The 16,867-nt window shown below is 44.6% G+C and overlaps 2 protein-coding genes across 6 annotated transcripts in view; both read right to left on the reverse strand.

The window, feature by feature from the left end:
- Positions 1 to 1,638: 1,638 nt before the first annotated feature.
- The window catches only part of LOC128090444 (uncharacterized), a 305,355-nt gene continuing 290,126 nt past the window's right edge, over positions 1,639 to 16,867 (reverse strand). For both annotated transcript variants that reach the window (XM_052702809.1, XM_052702817.1), the window contains exon 2: positions 1,639 to 3,585. In XM_052702809.1, the coding sequence (XP_052558769.1) occupies positions 2,120 to 3,127 (1,008 nt within the window). In that variant the 5' untranslated portion in view covers positions 3,128 to 3,585 and the 3' untranslated portion in view covers positions 1,639 to 2,119. The remainder of the gene's footprint in view (positions 3,586 to 16,867) is intronic.
- Positions 5,121 to 16,622, reverse strand: LOC128090414 (3 beta-hydroxysteroid dehydrogenase/Delta 5-->4-isomerase-like). Of its 4 annotated transcripts, none has more exons than XM_052702724.1 (4): positions 16,510 to 16,622; positions 16,068 to 16,275; positions 11,827 to 11,991; positions 5,121 to 8,714 (listed from the first exon to the last, which is right to left on the reverse strand). In XM_052702724.1, the coding sequence occupies exons 1-4, from the start codon at positions 16,561 to 16,563 to the stop codon at positions 7,900 to 7,902; spliced, it is 1,242 nt and encodes a 413-aa protein (XP_052558684.1). In that variant the 5' UTR covers positions 16,564 to 16,622; the 3' UTR covers positions 5,121 to 7,899. The 4 variants fall into 4 exon arrangements, with proteins under 4 accessions (XP_052558684.1, XP_052558692.1, XP_052558700.1 ...); XM_052702732.1 differs by having other exon boundaries at positions 16,068 to 16,279; positions 16,510 to 16,594; XM_052702740.1 differs by having other exon boundaries at positions 16,068 to 16,279; positions 16,478 to 16,566.

The raw sequence follows: 16,867 nt of genomic DNA on the forward strand, positions 1-16,867 counted from the left end.
TACTCCTTGAAGTACCAAACTGCAGCTACGGAGAGCGCAGTAACGCTTCTCCGTTCAAGGCTGCTCTTCAAGGATGCCTTTCTGGGAGCACTAGAGCTGTCAGGATCCTTGTATTTCTCACGTCCCTAAACTCTGCATCCCTAAACCTCTGCGTGGAGACTGGGGGAGTAAATCCCCTCCTTCCCCTTCCCGCCCACCGTAAGGGCAGAGCAAGTGATATAGCAGTGTATACTTGCCTTTGTACTGGGCTTGATATACTGAACACACCTTCAGCTTTGTTCACTTGAGTCTACTACTAGCAGTCACTAGCAGCCAGCGCCAGCATCCTGGCCCTGTACTGTTCGTGAGAAAACTGCAGACTTGATCAATTCCGAAACGTTGCGGTTGAGTATTAAACTGGACTTCGCAGAGGTAGGGGAAATGCTCGCTAAGGGTACCATCTAGTGGTAGTAAGAGGCAAAGACTTACAGAGGCAGCGGATTTCGATTGTGTAAAGCAAATGCCAACCCTATCGAGAAGCTGCTCATCAGCTCGCTCCTGTTCAAATAGATGATGCCACTGAGCAGGACTGGGATGAGATCTCATGCGGCCCGGCATGTCCTAGCTGTGTGGGGTGAGGCCACACGAAGGGAATCCTTGGTCCTGCACTTTGGCCGTAACAACCCCAGGCAGCGCTACAGGTCTGGGGCAGAGTGGCTGCCCCGCAAGAGTGTGTAGAGGAAGCAGAGCTGGGGGTATTGGTCCGTGCTGGGCTGAACGTGAGCCAGCAGTGTGCCCAGGTGGCCGTGAAAGCCAATGGCGTCCTGGCTTGTATCAGAAATAGCATTGCCAGCAGGAGCAGGGAAGTGACCATCCCTCTGTTCTGAGCCCTGCTGAGGCTGCAGCTGGAGTACTGTGCTCGCTTTTGGGCCCCCCACTGCAAGAAAGGCATGGAGGCCCTGGAGCGTGTCCAGAGAAGGGCAGCAAAGCTGGTGAGGGGTCTGGAGCACAAGTCTTACGAGGAGCAGCTCAGGAAGCTGGGATTGCGTAGCCTGGAGGGGAGTCAGGGGAGACCCTATCGCACTCTGCACCTGAAGGGAGGCTGAGGTGAGGTGGGGCTTGGTCTCTTCTCCCATATCCGTAGCAGTAGGACTAGGGAATGCCCTCAAGCTGTATCAGGGGAGTTTCAAGTTGAACATTAGGAAATGCTACTCCTTCAAGAGGGTGATCAGGTGCAGAAATGAGCTGCCTGGGGTGGTGGTGGATCCATTGTATTGTTCAATTTTACCAGAGGCTGGTGCAGGATAGGGAATATGGTAAATCCACTCAATACCATGATCTTTGGCCCAAGTATTTACAAGAGAATTTTTGAAATGAGTCCCATTATCTGACTCAATCCTTTCTGGGGTGCCATGTCGCCACAGGACTTGTTTCTCCAGACCCAATATGGTGTTTTGGGCAGTAGCATGGGTGTTGTATTAGGCGCTTGCGCCATCTTCGGGTTGTAACGCGTTAGGACCTCCCCCTCCATATATAAGCACATGTTCGTTCCATTAAAACGCCATTTTGCTGTTCACCATATTGGTGTCACCTCGGTAATTGGCCAAGCTGCGGTCTCCCAGAAAATACGAACAGGTGAAGGTTACAACACATGGGGTACTGCATATGTTTCAAGCCACCCAGTGGTTGCCTCCATCATAGTAAGCACATAATGCTCACCATTGCGAGATCGTGGCAAGGTGATATAATCAACCTGCCATGCCTCCCCATATTTGTACTTTTGCCATCGCCCTTCCTCCCAGAGAGATTTCATCCTCTTGGCTTGTTTGATGATGGCACATGTTTCACAGTTATGAATAACCCGTGCAATGGCTTCCATAGTTAAGTCCACCCCTCGGTCTCTAGCCCATTTGTATGTTGCATCTCTCCCTTGATGACCTGAGGTCTCATGGGCCCACCGAGCTAGGAATAGTTCACCCTTGTTCTGCCAGTCCAGGTCTATTTAAGCCACCTCAATTCTGGCAGCTCGGTCTACCTGATGGTTGTTTTGCTGTTCTTCAGTAGCCCGACTCTTGGGCACATGAGCATCTACATGACGCACCTTCACAACCATATTCTTTATTCAGGAAGCAATGTCTTTTCACAGTTCAGCAGCCCAAATAGGTTTACCCCTTCTTTGCCAGTTATTTTGCTCCCACTGCTGTAACCACCCCCATAAGGCATTTGCCACCATCCATGAGTCAGTGTAAAGATAGAGCATTGGCCACCTCTCCCGTTCAGCAACATCTAAGGCCAGCTGGACAGCCTTTACCTCTGCAAATTGGCTTGATTCTCCTTTCCCTTCAGTGGCCTCTGCAACTTGTCGTGTGGGGCTCCACACAGCAGATTTCCATCTGCGATGCTTTCCCACAATACGACACAATCCATCTGTGAATAGGGCATATTTCTTTTCATTCTCTGGTAGTTCATTGTATGGTGGGGCTTCTTTAGCACGTGATACTTCTTCTCCCGGTGGTGTTCCAAACTTTTTACCTTCAGGCCAGTCCATGATGACCTCTGGGATTCCTGGACGGCTGAGGTTCCCCATCCGTGCTCCTTGTGTAATCAGTGCAATCCACTTACTCCAAGTGGCATCAGTAGCATGATGGGTGGAGGGAACCTTTCCTTTAAACATCCAGTTCAGCACTGGCAGTCGAGGTGCCAGAAGGAGCTGTGTGTCAGTACTGACTACTTCAGAAGCAGCCCGAACCCCCTCATAAGCGGCTAAGATCTCCTTTTCAGTTGGAGTGTAGTGCTCTTCTGACCCCCTGTAGGCTCGACTCCAGAATCCCAGGGGTCGGCCTCGGGTCTCTCCTGAGGCTCTTTGCCACAAACTCCAAGTGGGACCTTTCTCTCCAGCAGCAGTGCAGAGGATGTTCTTTATACCCTGTCCCGTCCGTACTGGCCCTAGGGCCACGGCACGGGCTATCTCCTGCTTAATCTGTTCAAAAGCCTGCTGCTGCTCAGGGCCCCATGTAAACTCATTTCTCATTCGCGTTACATAATAAAGGGGGCTTACAATGAGGCTGTAATTTGGAACATGCATTCTCCAAAAGCCCACTGCACCCAGAAAAGATTGTGTCTCTCTTTTGCTAGTGGGTGGAGACATAGCAGTGATTTTGTTGATCACATCTGTCGGGATGTGACGACGGCCATCTTGCCACTTTATGCCTAGGAACTCAATCTCCTGGGCAGGTCCTTTCACTTTGCTTTGCTTAATAGCAAAACCAGCGCTCAGAAGAATTTGGATTATTCGCTCTCCTTTCGTAAAGACTTCTTCTGCTGTATCGCCCCACGTTGGGCGCCAAAAATCTGTCACGGAGTTGACCAGATCAATCTATGTCCGTGACAGGGGAGACAGGCCTCTGCCCTCCCCCCCCACCCCAGTCCCACAAAAATGGGAAGGAAGGAAGGGAGGAAAAGAGCAGCGGCAACAATCTATGGAGGAAAACTTATTTTACTATAATATCGGAATACAAAATAACACAATATATACAATTTAATTGAAATTGAGATTAATAAATCAGACAAGATAAGAGAGAGAGAGCCCCCGGGACCGATTCAAACCTGAAAAGCTTGGAATGGCTAGGAAAGCACCTCCAGCACCCACTGCCACGCAGCAAGAGAGCGCCCCCCCCACCCGGAAGGGTCAGATCCCGTGACTGCTGTAATGTACAGGGATAGGTAGCTGGGATTGGGGCAGTGCCCCGTACACTACATGACGTTTTGATGTGGAATACTGAAACCATAAAAACATAGAACTATGACAAGTCTTGGAGCTATTCAAGAAACATTTAGACGTACTGAGGAATGTGGTTTTGTGGGAAATGCTGTTGGTAGGTCAATTTGCAGTGAATCATGTTGCATGTGACAGAAGCTTATTGAGCCCCACGGTGACATTTTCTTATTTCCCTTCTCTCATATATAGCAATGCCATGAACTGATAGAACAGGGTAAAGGAAATCATGACAGAAGTAACTGCTTTCTCTCTGTAATCATGTCAGTAGTATATTAAGAGGGCTCAGATCAAGTCCCTAGAAGCCAGGAAACTTGAACATTACAAAACATGCCTGTCTCAGCCATTCCTTACAGACAGAGTCTGCTGTGCTGTGCTCAGAGTAGAACAAATTTCACGTGTCCATTGTTCCTTGTGGCAGTTCTGAAATGTGATCTGAGACAGGCTGCACAGCTTCACCAAGGGCAGATTGTGCCTGACTAATATGGTGGCCTTCTACAGTGGGTTGACAGCATCAGTGGACAAAGGAAGAGCAACTGATGTCACCTACCCAGACTTGTGCAAGGCCCGTGGGACTTGGGAGCCACATCTCATCCTCATCTCTAAATTGGAGAGAGAAGGCTTGGAAGGCTTTGCTGTTTGGGGGTGAAAGATTTGGTTGGAAAGCTGCAGCCAGAGGGTTGTTACCACTGGCTCTATGTCCAGGTGGAGGCCAGTCGTGAGTGGTGTCCCCAGGGTTCTGTCTTGGGACTGGTGCTCTTCAGCATCTTTACCAGTGATGTAGATAATGGAATCAAGAACACTCTTAGCAAGTTTGCATATGACACCAAGCTGAGTGATGCAGCTGACACAATAGAAGGAAGGGATGCCATCTCAAGAGACATGGACAGGCTTGAGAGGTAGCCCGTGAGTACTTACTGTCCTTCGTGGGGTAATCATTCTTACCCAGAGATATTCTGCACCTCAGAATACTGCTGGGCAGAGAAGAGACTTGTATTTACCAGTCTTCTGGATAAATTGTAGGAAATGTGAATACAATTCCATGGCCTCGGACCAATCCGGACTTTGACAGCTGAAGCTAGCACAGAAGCAAAGCAGAAGTACACTCCCACCTTTGTGTATTGTGCAGTTGCTAGCATCCAGATGAGGGAGAGATGACTGCTGCTGTTGTTAAACAGTGTTTTGCCTGATACAGAATGGGTTTGGCCTCATTTTGGTTAATTCTGGAGCCTGGGCTTAAAAAAAGTGCAGAAAATCACACAGCTGGGCTAAGCAGCAGGGATTTGATCCTCCCAGCCTGGGAGTGGAAGACCATCTTAAACGTTTGCAAATTGATCCCATGAGATCAATTCAAACAAATCATGGCTTCATTGGAGAATTAAAATATTTATTAAAAATTTCCTATTCTTTTAAGTTCAATGCTGAGGAATGTGGGTCATGCCATAATGATAGCACTGCTGCCTTACAGTCCTCACACCAATGTGCTGCTCATCTACCTTGAGCAGAATAAGGTGAGACAAATGCCTCTTGTCTGTTTTTGATCTTCAGCACACACAGAAATTTTCTTGGTGTAGGTTCTATCCATGCATTTGCAACTCCAAATCTCTCCTGCAAGTCACTTCTCCTTCAAGCTATCTCCAAGCCTCCTCATTCTATAAAGGACTTACTAGCACACAGTGCAGCAGGGATAGATCTTCTTCAGCGTAAGACAGATCTGTGTGCATGTTAATAACGGATAAGCTCTGACAGAGATGTTCAGTGAAGTGATGGCATTTATTCAAATAACATTTGCAGAACTAGTTTGCTGAAAATTTGCAAAACCTGCAATGGAATCTCAAATGACTTGTATCACTGTCCCCAGAATATGACTGGAAGTTCTGGTTGCTAGTATTCTACTGCTTTGGATATTGCCTAGTTAAACTAAGATGTTACTAAAGAAAATGGTGATGTTTGCATTAGGACAGTGTAATGTCTAGGACATTGATTAATTAAGATCAATACAGACTTTAAGCTGCCAGCATATCTGAAATCTAGTCTGGTAAAGTGTTTCTGTTCACACCATCCTGAACAGAGCATCCCATCTTTTAGAATTGTTTTCAGCAACTGAACTGTAGATTTAAGAATAAAATGTTGAATCATACTTTATGTTCAGGAAAGGCATTTGTTCAGACAGTTGCTAGATTTTTGGGCCTATGTTCTCACTCCAATTTATAGGAGGGAGAGGAGGCTCTTTTAGTACATGTATACCTGATGGTGAGATGAAGACACAATGGGTCGAATGTTAGCCAAACCAGTTGATTACAAATCCGAGTTGCTCAGGAGTATGGGGAAGATGGGTGATAGAAAACGTGTAGGAAATTAAAGCAAGGAGTCTCTGCAGAAAGAAGACAGGTGGTCACCACCGTGGGTGCTGTTGATCCCAGGAACTCATTCAATCACTGCAGGGGATGGGAGAAAGCCAAGGAGCTTTGCAGCAAGCGGGCCATGGGGCAGAGAGGGGAGGGAGGGGTGCTTTTTCCCCTCAGGGAATTACTCCGTCTAAGGTTTTTTTTTCTTTGGGAGTTCTTCTCCAAAGTACTTATTTTAGGGTGGGCCTTTTATCCTCCACTTTTCAGTTTCCCTTTTATTCATTCTTCTTTTCTCTCCATTGGTGTGACACCCGTGGCCCAACAGATCAGTCAGCAGGGAGTGGTGCCTTTCACACCTCCTGGGGGCTCAAAGGTTGCTTGAAATCCATGCTTAAATAACCGTCCACGGTGGTGAAGAAGGAAAAAAAAACACCAGTAAGCATAATGGAAAGCAGGGTGGGGGTAAGAGAAAGGGAAGGATTCCACAACTGCTACAAAATATTTCTTGGGCTTGTTTATACTCCATTTGGGCAGAGTGAAGGTATTACTTACACCACACCACATCACTGCATGTTGCTCCCAAGTTACATATGAATAGAATTTTCCATCTGAGCATTTCCAAAGCAATTCAAAAGCTGAGAGATATATGCACTAGTTTGGCGAGTTCAAGTACTGTTGTAATCTACAGAAATTGCACAGGATAGTGTGTGTAGGGTGCCCCACCATACAAACCATAAGAGTACTACCACAGACACACACATCTCTTATCCAAAATCAAAAAAGGCCTCACAAAGCTAGGTTTGAGCCAACCCCTCCTCCCAACCCAAAAAACAACCAACCAAACAAACAAACAACCAAACCATAACAAAACAAAATGAACCAGTTGTTTTCTTTTACAACACAAGCTGTACAGAGCCAGAAGGAAAAAAACACAGGAACGGGATACATGCACATGCACCTACTGGCTAATGTTAACCTCTGCTCCCAGGTGAAACCTGAAAATAGTGTTACATTTCTTTTCAGCCATGTTTGTCATTTCTCCAGTGTTCTCAAACATCTTTAATCTGCAGCGGAATGTCCCCAGTGACCAAGGCTGTCCTGCAGTATTTTTCTCCTTTCCATCACATTGCAGCTCTAGTTCTCCTGGGCTGCCATCAAGTTTGATAAATCTTAACTAGGAAAATGAGAAGAGATGAAGAACAGATATAACTTTGTTCCTTTCCCTCTACACAGCTGCCTTCATTAAAGATAATGTTGCACCGAACCCTGTGCTGTTGGCTTTCTCTGCCCATATTTCCTCTCAGGTTGTACTGTCAGTACTGCAGAAAGCTGGGCAACATTTTTGAACAAGTGAGCAAGATTAGTGACTGCTTTTGCTATCGAGTGGCTTCTGCCTGCTGTGTAATGCTGAATGAGTTGGGTGTAGCTTAACACGCTCGTAAACTGTAGTCATCTTTCTAGAGCAAATTGTGCCTTTATTACTTTAAAAAGCCTTAAAGAATACGTGGAGTCAGAAGAAGGGCTGTGTGGAGTCTTATTCAACATCTTCGTGCTGCCCAAGTGTAGGACTAAGACTATACAATAACATTACCCTGATCAGACTGTTCTTGACAAACAAACGGACATTTCACCTTTATTTATTTTGGTTCTGGGGATGATTGAGTCTGCTGTTACACTTTCTTTTTTTCTCTTTTCAATCAAACACTGGGTAGTTATTTGCTGTTGCTGTTTACCCAGCTGCCTTCTGGTTCATGAGGGGCCAGCCTTGGTGAGGCAGCCCTCTGCTCTTCTTAGCATTTAGGCTTTCTTGCTTTTTAAGTACTCCCTCCTCTGTGGGACAATGGAGGCAATCCACTGGCTAGTGTACCTCTTTGCCTCTTCCCACGTATAGCGGGGCACGTAGCCAAAATCTCTTTGTGCCTTTCTGTAGGAGAAAGTGAAGGGGGTGTTCAGCAGAGTGACCAGGTGGCGGTTGGTTGAGGGGATGTATCTGACAAAGGGCCTGAGCATGAAGCTCACGATCTCCAGCAGCAGTGAGAAGTAATACAGCATTGTCAGAGGCATGGGGAGCCAGGGCTCAATTCCAAAGCCCAGCTCCTTGGTCAGCTCGTAATTTAGGTCTGCGTAGCTCATGTGAGGAGTGTCATCTGAGATGTAGTAGAACTGCCCCCTGATGTGTCTGGCTTTCTGTGGGACCTGCAAAGCTTTGGCCACCTGCACGTGTGCCCAGGCAATGTTCCCCACATACACAGGGTTTACTAAAGCCTCCTTCCTGGAGAAACGCAGGTAGACGTTTTTATTCAGCAGGCACTTATCCAAATGACCTTGAAGAAATGGACATCCTTCTCCAAAAATGTACATGGATCTCAGGGCACAGGTCACGAGCATGCCTCCATCCTTCAACATCTGGCCATCTGCCTTCAGCACAGATTCCTCTGCCAGCCTCTTGCTTTGAGCATAAGGAAATTTGGATGTACTCTCATAAGGTGTATCTTCATCACCGTTGAAAATTGGGTCACCCTTGCAGTTTGGGCCTGCTACCTCTATGGTGCTGGTATAGATGAAGTGCTGAACATTACCACGAGCACATGCCTCCAGCAGCATCTGAGTACCTTCAAAAGAGAAATATGGAAGTTAGGAGGTATGTAGCTGAGTTAACTGAAATAGGCTCCAGCTGGAGCTTCCCAGGTGGGGAAAAGAAAGGTGGACCTATTAGGTCAAGGACAGCATCTCTGGCCTGAGCTCCACCAGATCTCCTCTCTCTACAGCGGTAGGAATCCTGTCCTGAGCTGGACATGTTCATTGATACCAGGCCTGAACCTGTTCTAAAGTGGTGTCAGTGTAGCTGCAGAAGTTTTACAGGAATGAACGTTTCATTTTAATTCTGTGGGTTGCTTTTTTATGCTTGAGTAAAATGTTGCTCCATCAACACCATGTCACAAGCCTCCATCTCATCAGTTTTCTATGGCATATGCTGAATACTTTGCTTCCTAGGCTTAAGGATGCTCCTGGGTGGTTTCTAAGCTGGGACAGAATTAATGTGGAACCTGATGGTTTGCTTCAAAACTTCACCCAATGGGAGTTCATCCATCATTCAAAGGGAATCAGAGGAGGGCTTGAAGAGAAAGACCTTGTGTCAGAACGACACATGATATCAGGTAATCAAAAACCACAGATTGATGTGTGTGCTTCCATTTCTGGAATATCCTGGCTTTTGCTTTTAACTTCACTGCAGCTGCTCGTAATGTGACTTTTTGTATAAAATTTTCAAAATGTGGGATTTCTTACTTTCAACATCCTATAATAATGCTTGTCTCAAGGGTAGGAGAGGTAAGAGATATTTTAGTATTTTGTTTGAATTAAAAACTGACTCTTTTTTCTTCTGAGTTTTGAGGCAGAAATCACCTTATATGTTGTGCATGGTGTAATGAGAGACATTACAGATGAAAGAGACAGTGCCTTTGAAAGAGAAGATACAGCTCAGAGGTTTGAAAATCTATGGACATGAAACAGTAAACCAAAATCAGAAAGATATTGCTAAAAATCTGGAGGATAAAATCCTGTGTTTGCAGTAAGGCACACAAGTATGTTAGCAAGTCTTCTCAGTCTATTAGGACAACAACCAAAGGGAACACAAAGCATTGCAAAGGAAAATACAGTGATAGAAGTGGTTCAAAGGAGTGAGAAATGTTGCCAGCAAAATATGGCTCCATTAATGAAGAAGGGATGAAAAGAATTTAAATTGTTAGGGCACAAAAATTCTGTTTTCCAACTTGAACAAGAAAATAAGAGATGCTGAAACAAATGCAGTGTTAATCTGGGTGAGGCTGTAGGAAAAACTAAAGCAGTACAAAGAATGAAAAGTTACACAGCTGGGAATAAAGTCACATGAAAAGTAAATCCAAGCAAATCACTGTGTTTAGGTAACACATAGGCCATGATCGTCTCAAAAAGTAATGATTAAATTACATTAATCTAAAAATTAATAGTTTAATTAACTATTCCTGCTATCAGCGCTGTTTTAAAAATGTAGGAAAGTGGAAAGGTATGGAAGAACTGGGTAAAATCAAATGGAAAGCAAGTTTAAAATAACAAACATAGCATTATCATGGCAGTTGCTATCCTTTTGGGTTCAATTTCACCCGAATAAAAAGTGCTTTATTTGAAAATAAAGGCTGTGTGGTAAAACATGAAAAGCTTCTTACAGTAATGAGAATTTAAGCATCTTTCCTGTATCATGTCATAAGGTAAGCCTTCCATGGACCCGATCTGCAAATTGGAATTGAGCAAAGTCTGTCTTCCTTCCGAGTCAATATTGCAAGAACAAGGACTAAACATAGACGTGAGGATCTGATTCACAGAGAGTACATTTCTGGATTACAATTACTTATTTTTTTCATTCCTTTTCTCCTAAAAATTTAATTTGTTTCCCTTCTCTTCCTAATTGGATACTCTGTCCTTGAGGCTTTGTGTGAAATATGAGACAATCTCCACATCATGGCAAATTTAACTCACAATTTATTGATCTTCTCACACTTTGACATGAGGTTTGAATTTGGAGATACCACGTGGGCTTGCTTTGTTGCATTTCTTTCTAGAGATCCCATTCAAAAGGCCTGAAGTGGAGAGGTTCCCACTTGAGAATATGGTTGCCAAAAGAAGGCCAACTTCTTGCAGGGATTGGACCCATCCCTTACATGTTCTCAGGCTTTGCCAGTTCCCTTGAGGGATCCACTCACACCCAGATTGCTCCAGTTTGTGGAATTTAAGATCTAGGAACTTTCCCCTGCTGAGTATCCTATGTTTGTATGCCCAAATTAGAAACCAGGAAGATTTAAATCAAAAATTCATTGGGAATTGAATGGATTTTTTTGTTTGTTTCTGTTCTGGTTTGTGAACATGCACATATGGTTCCTGGACACATTTTTGTTATAAATGTTATATTTCTGGGAGAAGGAAAACTTTAATCCTACATGCTTGTGAAGTACTTAGCAGTGTCTTGGTTGGGCAGAAAGCTGAAAGAGCATCAGAGTGGATATGGAAGGGAAAAGGGAAGAGAACTTTGATATTTATCATCAGATCTTGTTAAAACAACAACAACAACAGATTGTAGCAGGACAAATTATCTCTCTGAACTACTCCTCCTGTATATTTATTTTTTCATACCACACAATGGATGGCTTTACAGGATCTTGCCTTTTTGACCTTCTCTCCAGCAGGGTCCTTAATAGCTACCTACTGGGCTCCAATTTGTGGTCCCTGCCAATCTGCAGCTCTGACAGACCAGAAATGAAAGGGTCTGGAAACTGAATATACAGGTGATGGGCCAGGCTGAAACAACCAAAATGCCATCCCACTGTTTTAGAATGCGTGTAAGAGCGACAATACAACTACAAAGACTACTCTCTTACTCTGGACATGGATGTGCAGTCAATATAAAAGTGTAGTCTGTAGAAATGTGTTTTGCGTATTTCTAAAGAGGAGGTCCTTCATTTGTGGTAGAGAAGAACAAAGAACCAAGAAAGTTTTTCATGTCAATAAGAACATCTTCCCCATATCCTCACCTAGGAGCTGAAGCATCAGTATGCACAGAAAGCAGGCAGTGCACATTCACAGCACAGAGGGTTTGTGGCTCAGAGGGATGAGGATTAACTTTTTCTTTTAGGGAATATAGTGAAATTTTGTGACAGGCAGGGGCCTGAGGAAGGTGTTTTGCCCTCTCACCTGTCACGTTGACTTCCCAGAGCAGCTGCTTCTCCACGAGGCCCAGGGTATCGATGATGGATGCCGTGTGGATGACGAGCGAGACCCCCTGACAGGCACGGTGCAGGAACTCCACATCTCGGATGTCCCCTTCCAGGATTTTCACCTCAGTCTTGCCCTGGAACTCTGCAGAGGCAGCAGAAAACAAAGCAAAGTCCTTCTAGGGATCCTAATGTGAGTGCTGGCAAAAGTGATGGAGGGCTGTGTGCTTGCTGAAGCTGGTGAAACAGAAGGCATTTTCCAATGGCTGTAATGTCAGGGGCTAACAGCAGAGCTATAAGGCCTATGTTGCATCACTTACCACACTTTCAGAGCCATATTCAATGTAATTCCTTATACATATATTAAAAAAAAAAAAAAAAAGAAAATAATAAGAAATCCTTTCCACTGCCAGCAGGGACCTTCAGGTATGAAACTGATCTATTTTAAATTTCACAAGGGGAGCAGCTCTAGCTATATATGTTCTAGAGGTTGGCTTCTTATTAAAGTATTAACCCAAGCACCAAACAGCCAGACACTGTGTGCTCCCGTCTTGAAGGTGAAGAATGATCCCTCTCCACCCACAGGAGGCACAGAGGAACTTACAGACTGAAGCCATGCTGCTCTGCTGGGAATCTGGTGACCTGCCTGCAGCTTTGTCAGGGGAGAGGTTTTCTCAGCAAACTGTGTCTTCTAAGGACGTGGTGCCTTCACAGCAAGTCCTCACCCACATTTGCTATGCATACACTAGAGGGCTCCCCAGGCACAGACAGATGCTGTGTCTTCTTCCAGCTTCAGTGAATGTACACAAGGCAAGGACTTGATTAATTTACATAGCTTTTAACCTCAGCCCTGGCTAAAATTGTGTGCATGCTACTGTTTTGTCACTGGTTCTGAAGCAGGCAGCATTTTACCCCATATCTTTAATGGAGAAACACTGACAGACACAGCTGCTGAGACGTGGAACTGAGTGTGAGATACCACTTACAGTGGTTTTCTCTCTTCATCTCATAACCTAACAGGATTTAATCCTGCCTTAGTTTAACAATTGTTCTGTCACAACAAGTCTGAGGGCCTTATTTTTTTACATCCTCTCGATCTGGAATATGGAACAAGAGCCTAATTGCTCAGTGTTTCCAAAAACTCACTAAATTTAAAGCTGCTGCTCTCCCACCGCAATCACTCACATGCACCGTCCTGTGCTCTTTAATTTTACAGAGCACACTTATTTCCTAGGGCTCTGTTTTCAGGTGGTTTACACTGATCTCTACCCGTATGGATGGAGACAGGCTTTTTGTGAAGCATCTGGTAGATTTGCTCGAACAAATATTAGTCTTTGCATAGTCCATAGAGGGATGCCCTCCACGAGTAATACTTTGTGGGGATGCACTAATCCAAAGGACTGAACTGTGTGATTTTCACGATGTAAATTCTGACATACATGTACTTTAGAGTGGTTACTGTGGCTGGGCATAAGCTAAGCAAATTGAGGGTTTTACACATGAAAATCAAAGCTCTCAGGAAAAATATAAAAGGAACTGCCTTTTATAAATCTGATCACAGAGATGGTGGGTATCAGTCGTTGGAAAGCTGCGGTCCAGCTGCTTTGTGCTTTGCTTGGGCTTGCAATTGAAGTTGTGGTTATAAGAAGCTGAGTTGTAAGCAGTGCTTTCCACTTGCTACATGGTAGTTTCTGTTTGGAAATGTAATGTTTACTTAGTAAAATACAACGTCCTGTCATGAGCAGTGTCTGACTCAAAAATCCAGTCAGATTATTACAAACTCTCTTTCTTTTTTCCTATGATGTCCTGTACATGAGAGCTTTCTACTTTCCTGGGTAAATTGATGGTTCATTAAAGTTCATTAAATGGTTCGTTAAAGATCTAAATTCACTTTCTCACAGGACAAAATTGAAAACTGTATCATACTTTCATATGTAAAGGGCAATGCAGGCTATTAGTTTCTTTAGCCCAGGGAGGCTGAGATGTTTATTCTGTTCCCATTTCAGCTGCTGAGTTTTTCCACAACTACTTTACTTTTTTTTTTTAATACGGTGAAAAAGGCAAATCTACCACATTGAACTAAAAGCCAGGAGACTTCCCAACTTTCTCCCAACAAAACTACAGGGTGAAGAAGAAAAAAAACACCAAACCAAGCCAAAACAACAAGAAAACTAAAAACAACAAAGCGCCACTCCTTCCTTCTCCCCCTATTTTTCCTCTACTTTGGAGCATCTCTGGATTAGTAGTGCAAAAACCTGAGCTGCACGCATACTTGTAAACAAAAAGAACTGCATAACTGAAACCAGAGAAATGATGCAATGGAAATGAGAGGTAGAAAACCTGTGGCACCAACTACCTTGTTCCATACCACATTAATTCTCAACCACGCAGTACAACTGGGCAGGTCCCAGCTTGCAGCACATTACATTGAGGGGACTCTGCCAGACTCCCTATGGGTGTGGAAGACAACAAATGCCACTGTTCTATATGGACTGGGTGTGATTGTAAAAGTCTCAGCAGGAAACTTGCTTCAGTAAAAGACAAGCGTCCTTGAGTGCCCTCAGCAGAAACTGGCACAAAGAGCTGCAACTTGCACATGCTCCTGTGTCTTATTAACCATGAACCTGACTCTGCACAATGTTCCAAACATAAGGGACTTGGAGACAGAAAGTGACTTGGTCAGACAGTCAGACAGAAAGTGACTCGGTTCTGCTCCTGGGTGTTCAATAAATCCAAATGTGTGCCAGTAAGCCAAAGTCACTGCAGTGAAAATATTGGAGGTGAGAAGACTTCAGCCCCACGTCTGCAGTAGTTTTGCGTTTGGAGGAGGGATTGCTGTTCTAGGGAAGGGCTTGAAGGGGAATAGTGGGAAGCTACATCATATGTCCTGAGCACAGGCACTTGAAGACATTTAGCTACAGAAGCTCATAGAAACAGAAGGACCAATAGTCAAAGTGCAGCAGCGTACGGAAGTTAAAACACAGCTGAACTGCATGCCAGCTGTACTTAGTGCCTGTCTGTGGGAGGAAAAGAAGGGGGAAAGAAAGTTCTGATTTTTCCTGAGCTGGTTCTGAACAGCTCAGGTTCAGATAGGCATCAGGAATGTAACAAGAGCGAGAGAAGGCAGTGACTGGGCAATATTCTGGGAAGGGAAGGGGGAGGAGGGGGAAAGAGGGCACAGCTCTTTTCTGTGAACACAAAAGAACTGCTGCAGCCCAGCCGAACTGTGTTCACACACGCTACTGGTGCTGCCAGAGCCCGTGCAGCTGCAGGCTTTGACACTGTGGGACCTGCCTGGAAAAGAGCAGAAAGGGCTGCTGCAAAGCTCAAGGGCATCTAGCAAATCCACAGAGGAATGGTGAATGAGATTTAATGAGAAGGAAGTTTCATAAAGGTCATATAAAGCCATTCTGAATGCTTGCACAATTTGCACCAGGTTTATGGTGTACTGTTACTACTTTTCAATGGCACTTAAGCACTTTGTAGAGAGATTGTGGCTCTTAAGTGAATTATATTGGGGTATTCCATAAAGGTTCCCACAAAGGTAATGTCAGCATGGGGGAAGAATAGCTTTGAGGGTATGATGTAATGAAAGAATGCATGTCAGTTAAATGTCCAGTCAGATAGGCACTAAAGAATATGATTAGGTACCCATGTGGCTTGTTATAGAGGGGCTCAAGATCCCAGGAAATGGGGTACAGTGAAGTACAAAATAGTTTTCTGAGCTGCTTTCTCTACCACAGACTGCTGCTGACAGTGAATGTACTTCTCTTTTATGCTGTTTCCAGCCCATTCAAAGAAACAAAGTTCTGGCTTGCCCTTTGAAATGGGTCCTGTCTCTTCAGTGCATATCACAAATTTTCTGCCCTCCAAGCAACTGCAATAATAATAATCAAATTTTAAGATATATCCACAGAAACCTCAGCCAGTGCTGAGAGTGCAAAGGGAAAGCCAGGCTGAAGGCAGTTTGTTTGCTGCACTATCAGTACATTGGTCTTAGTGAATCCTCAGGGCCTGGTGAAGAAAACTCTTGCTATCAAGTCTTATGACTGATTTCTGTGCTGGAGAGAGAGGGAGAGATAGGAATAAAGCAAAACTTCCTTGAAAGAAAATCTTTGCCAACAAAGCTGGGTTTGAGAGAGAGGTAAGGACTTCCAACCATCCACCTGAGCCAGAACCATGCATACTCATAGCTCACCATGCTCACAAGATGGTACTCACTTCCAAAATTCCAGAGTGCCTCCCTGCTGAAGGCTTTGTCCAGCAGCCGGATCTCAGCCAGCGCCTCATCTTCTTCCAGCAGTAAGCAAACAATCCTCCGGCCAAGGAACCCTCCCGCGCCGGTCACCAGGCAGCTTACTCCTGCCAGTGACATTGCTTTGGTTGCTCCTCTTTGTCTCTGTAGAGCTTTGAGTGCTCTAGTCACCTCCTGCCTGAGAAAACAAACATGGGGCGTCAATCTCCAGAGACAGATCAAAAAACAGAAAGAGAGATTATTGGAAAGCAAACTGACCCTCACATTAAACAACAGTTTCTAAAGCATTTCTTCCTTTTGCTAGCTACTGCTACCCAGTAGTAGCCTATGCTACTTTCCCATGCAAAGTAAAATCTATTTATGAACTATTACAAACCGAGGACGTTAACTTATCTGAAAGTGCTCGACCTCAGTGCTTAATAAACCCCACCAATGTCTGCTTTGGTTCCTCCTCTCTAGCATTCAGAAGGCTGTGGAGGAGATTTGCCTGTATTTATGCACCACACCACTTTGATTCCCCTCCCTTTCACACGTCTCCTTTGCTACAAATATGGTACTTCCACCCCTCCTCTTTCAGAGTGGAATGTCCTTGGTGCAATTGGGTCTGAACACCCAATTAGACTTGGTCCTATATCCTAGGAGCAAAAATCCTTGTTCTAATCATTCTCTAGCTGTGCTTGCTTCTATAATAGTAATAAGAGAGAGAACATTAAATGTAAATAGAAGGAGTAGCTGTTTATACTATTTGCAGAGTCTTTCTGGATGC

This window comes from Tympanuchus pallidicinctus, unplaced genomic scaffold (assembly GCF_026119805.1).
Source record: "Tympanuchus pallidicinctus isolate F22 unplaced genomic scaffold, pur_lepc_1.0 scaffold10, whole genome shotgun sequence".
Lineage (NCBI taxonomy): Eukaryota > Metazoa > Chordata > Aves > Galliformes > Phasianidae > Tympanuchus > Tympanuchus pallidicinctus.

Excerpts from the sequence above, each read along its gene's own strand:
- LOC128090414 (XM_052702724.1), bottom strand. The coding sequence starts at position 16,563 with ATGCTAGAGAGGAGGAACCAAAGCAGACATTGGTGGGGTTTATTAAGC. Across the intron at positions 11,992-16,067 it reads GGCACTCTGGAATTTTGGAA|AGTTCCAGGGCAAGACTGAG; the intron begins GTGAGTACCATC and ends CTGCCTCTGCAG. Across the intron at positions 8,715-11,826 it reads CTGGGAAGTCAACGTGACAG|GTACTCAGATGCTGCTGGAG; the intron begins GTGAGAGGGCAA and ends TCTCTTTTGAAG.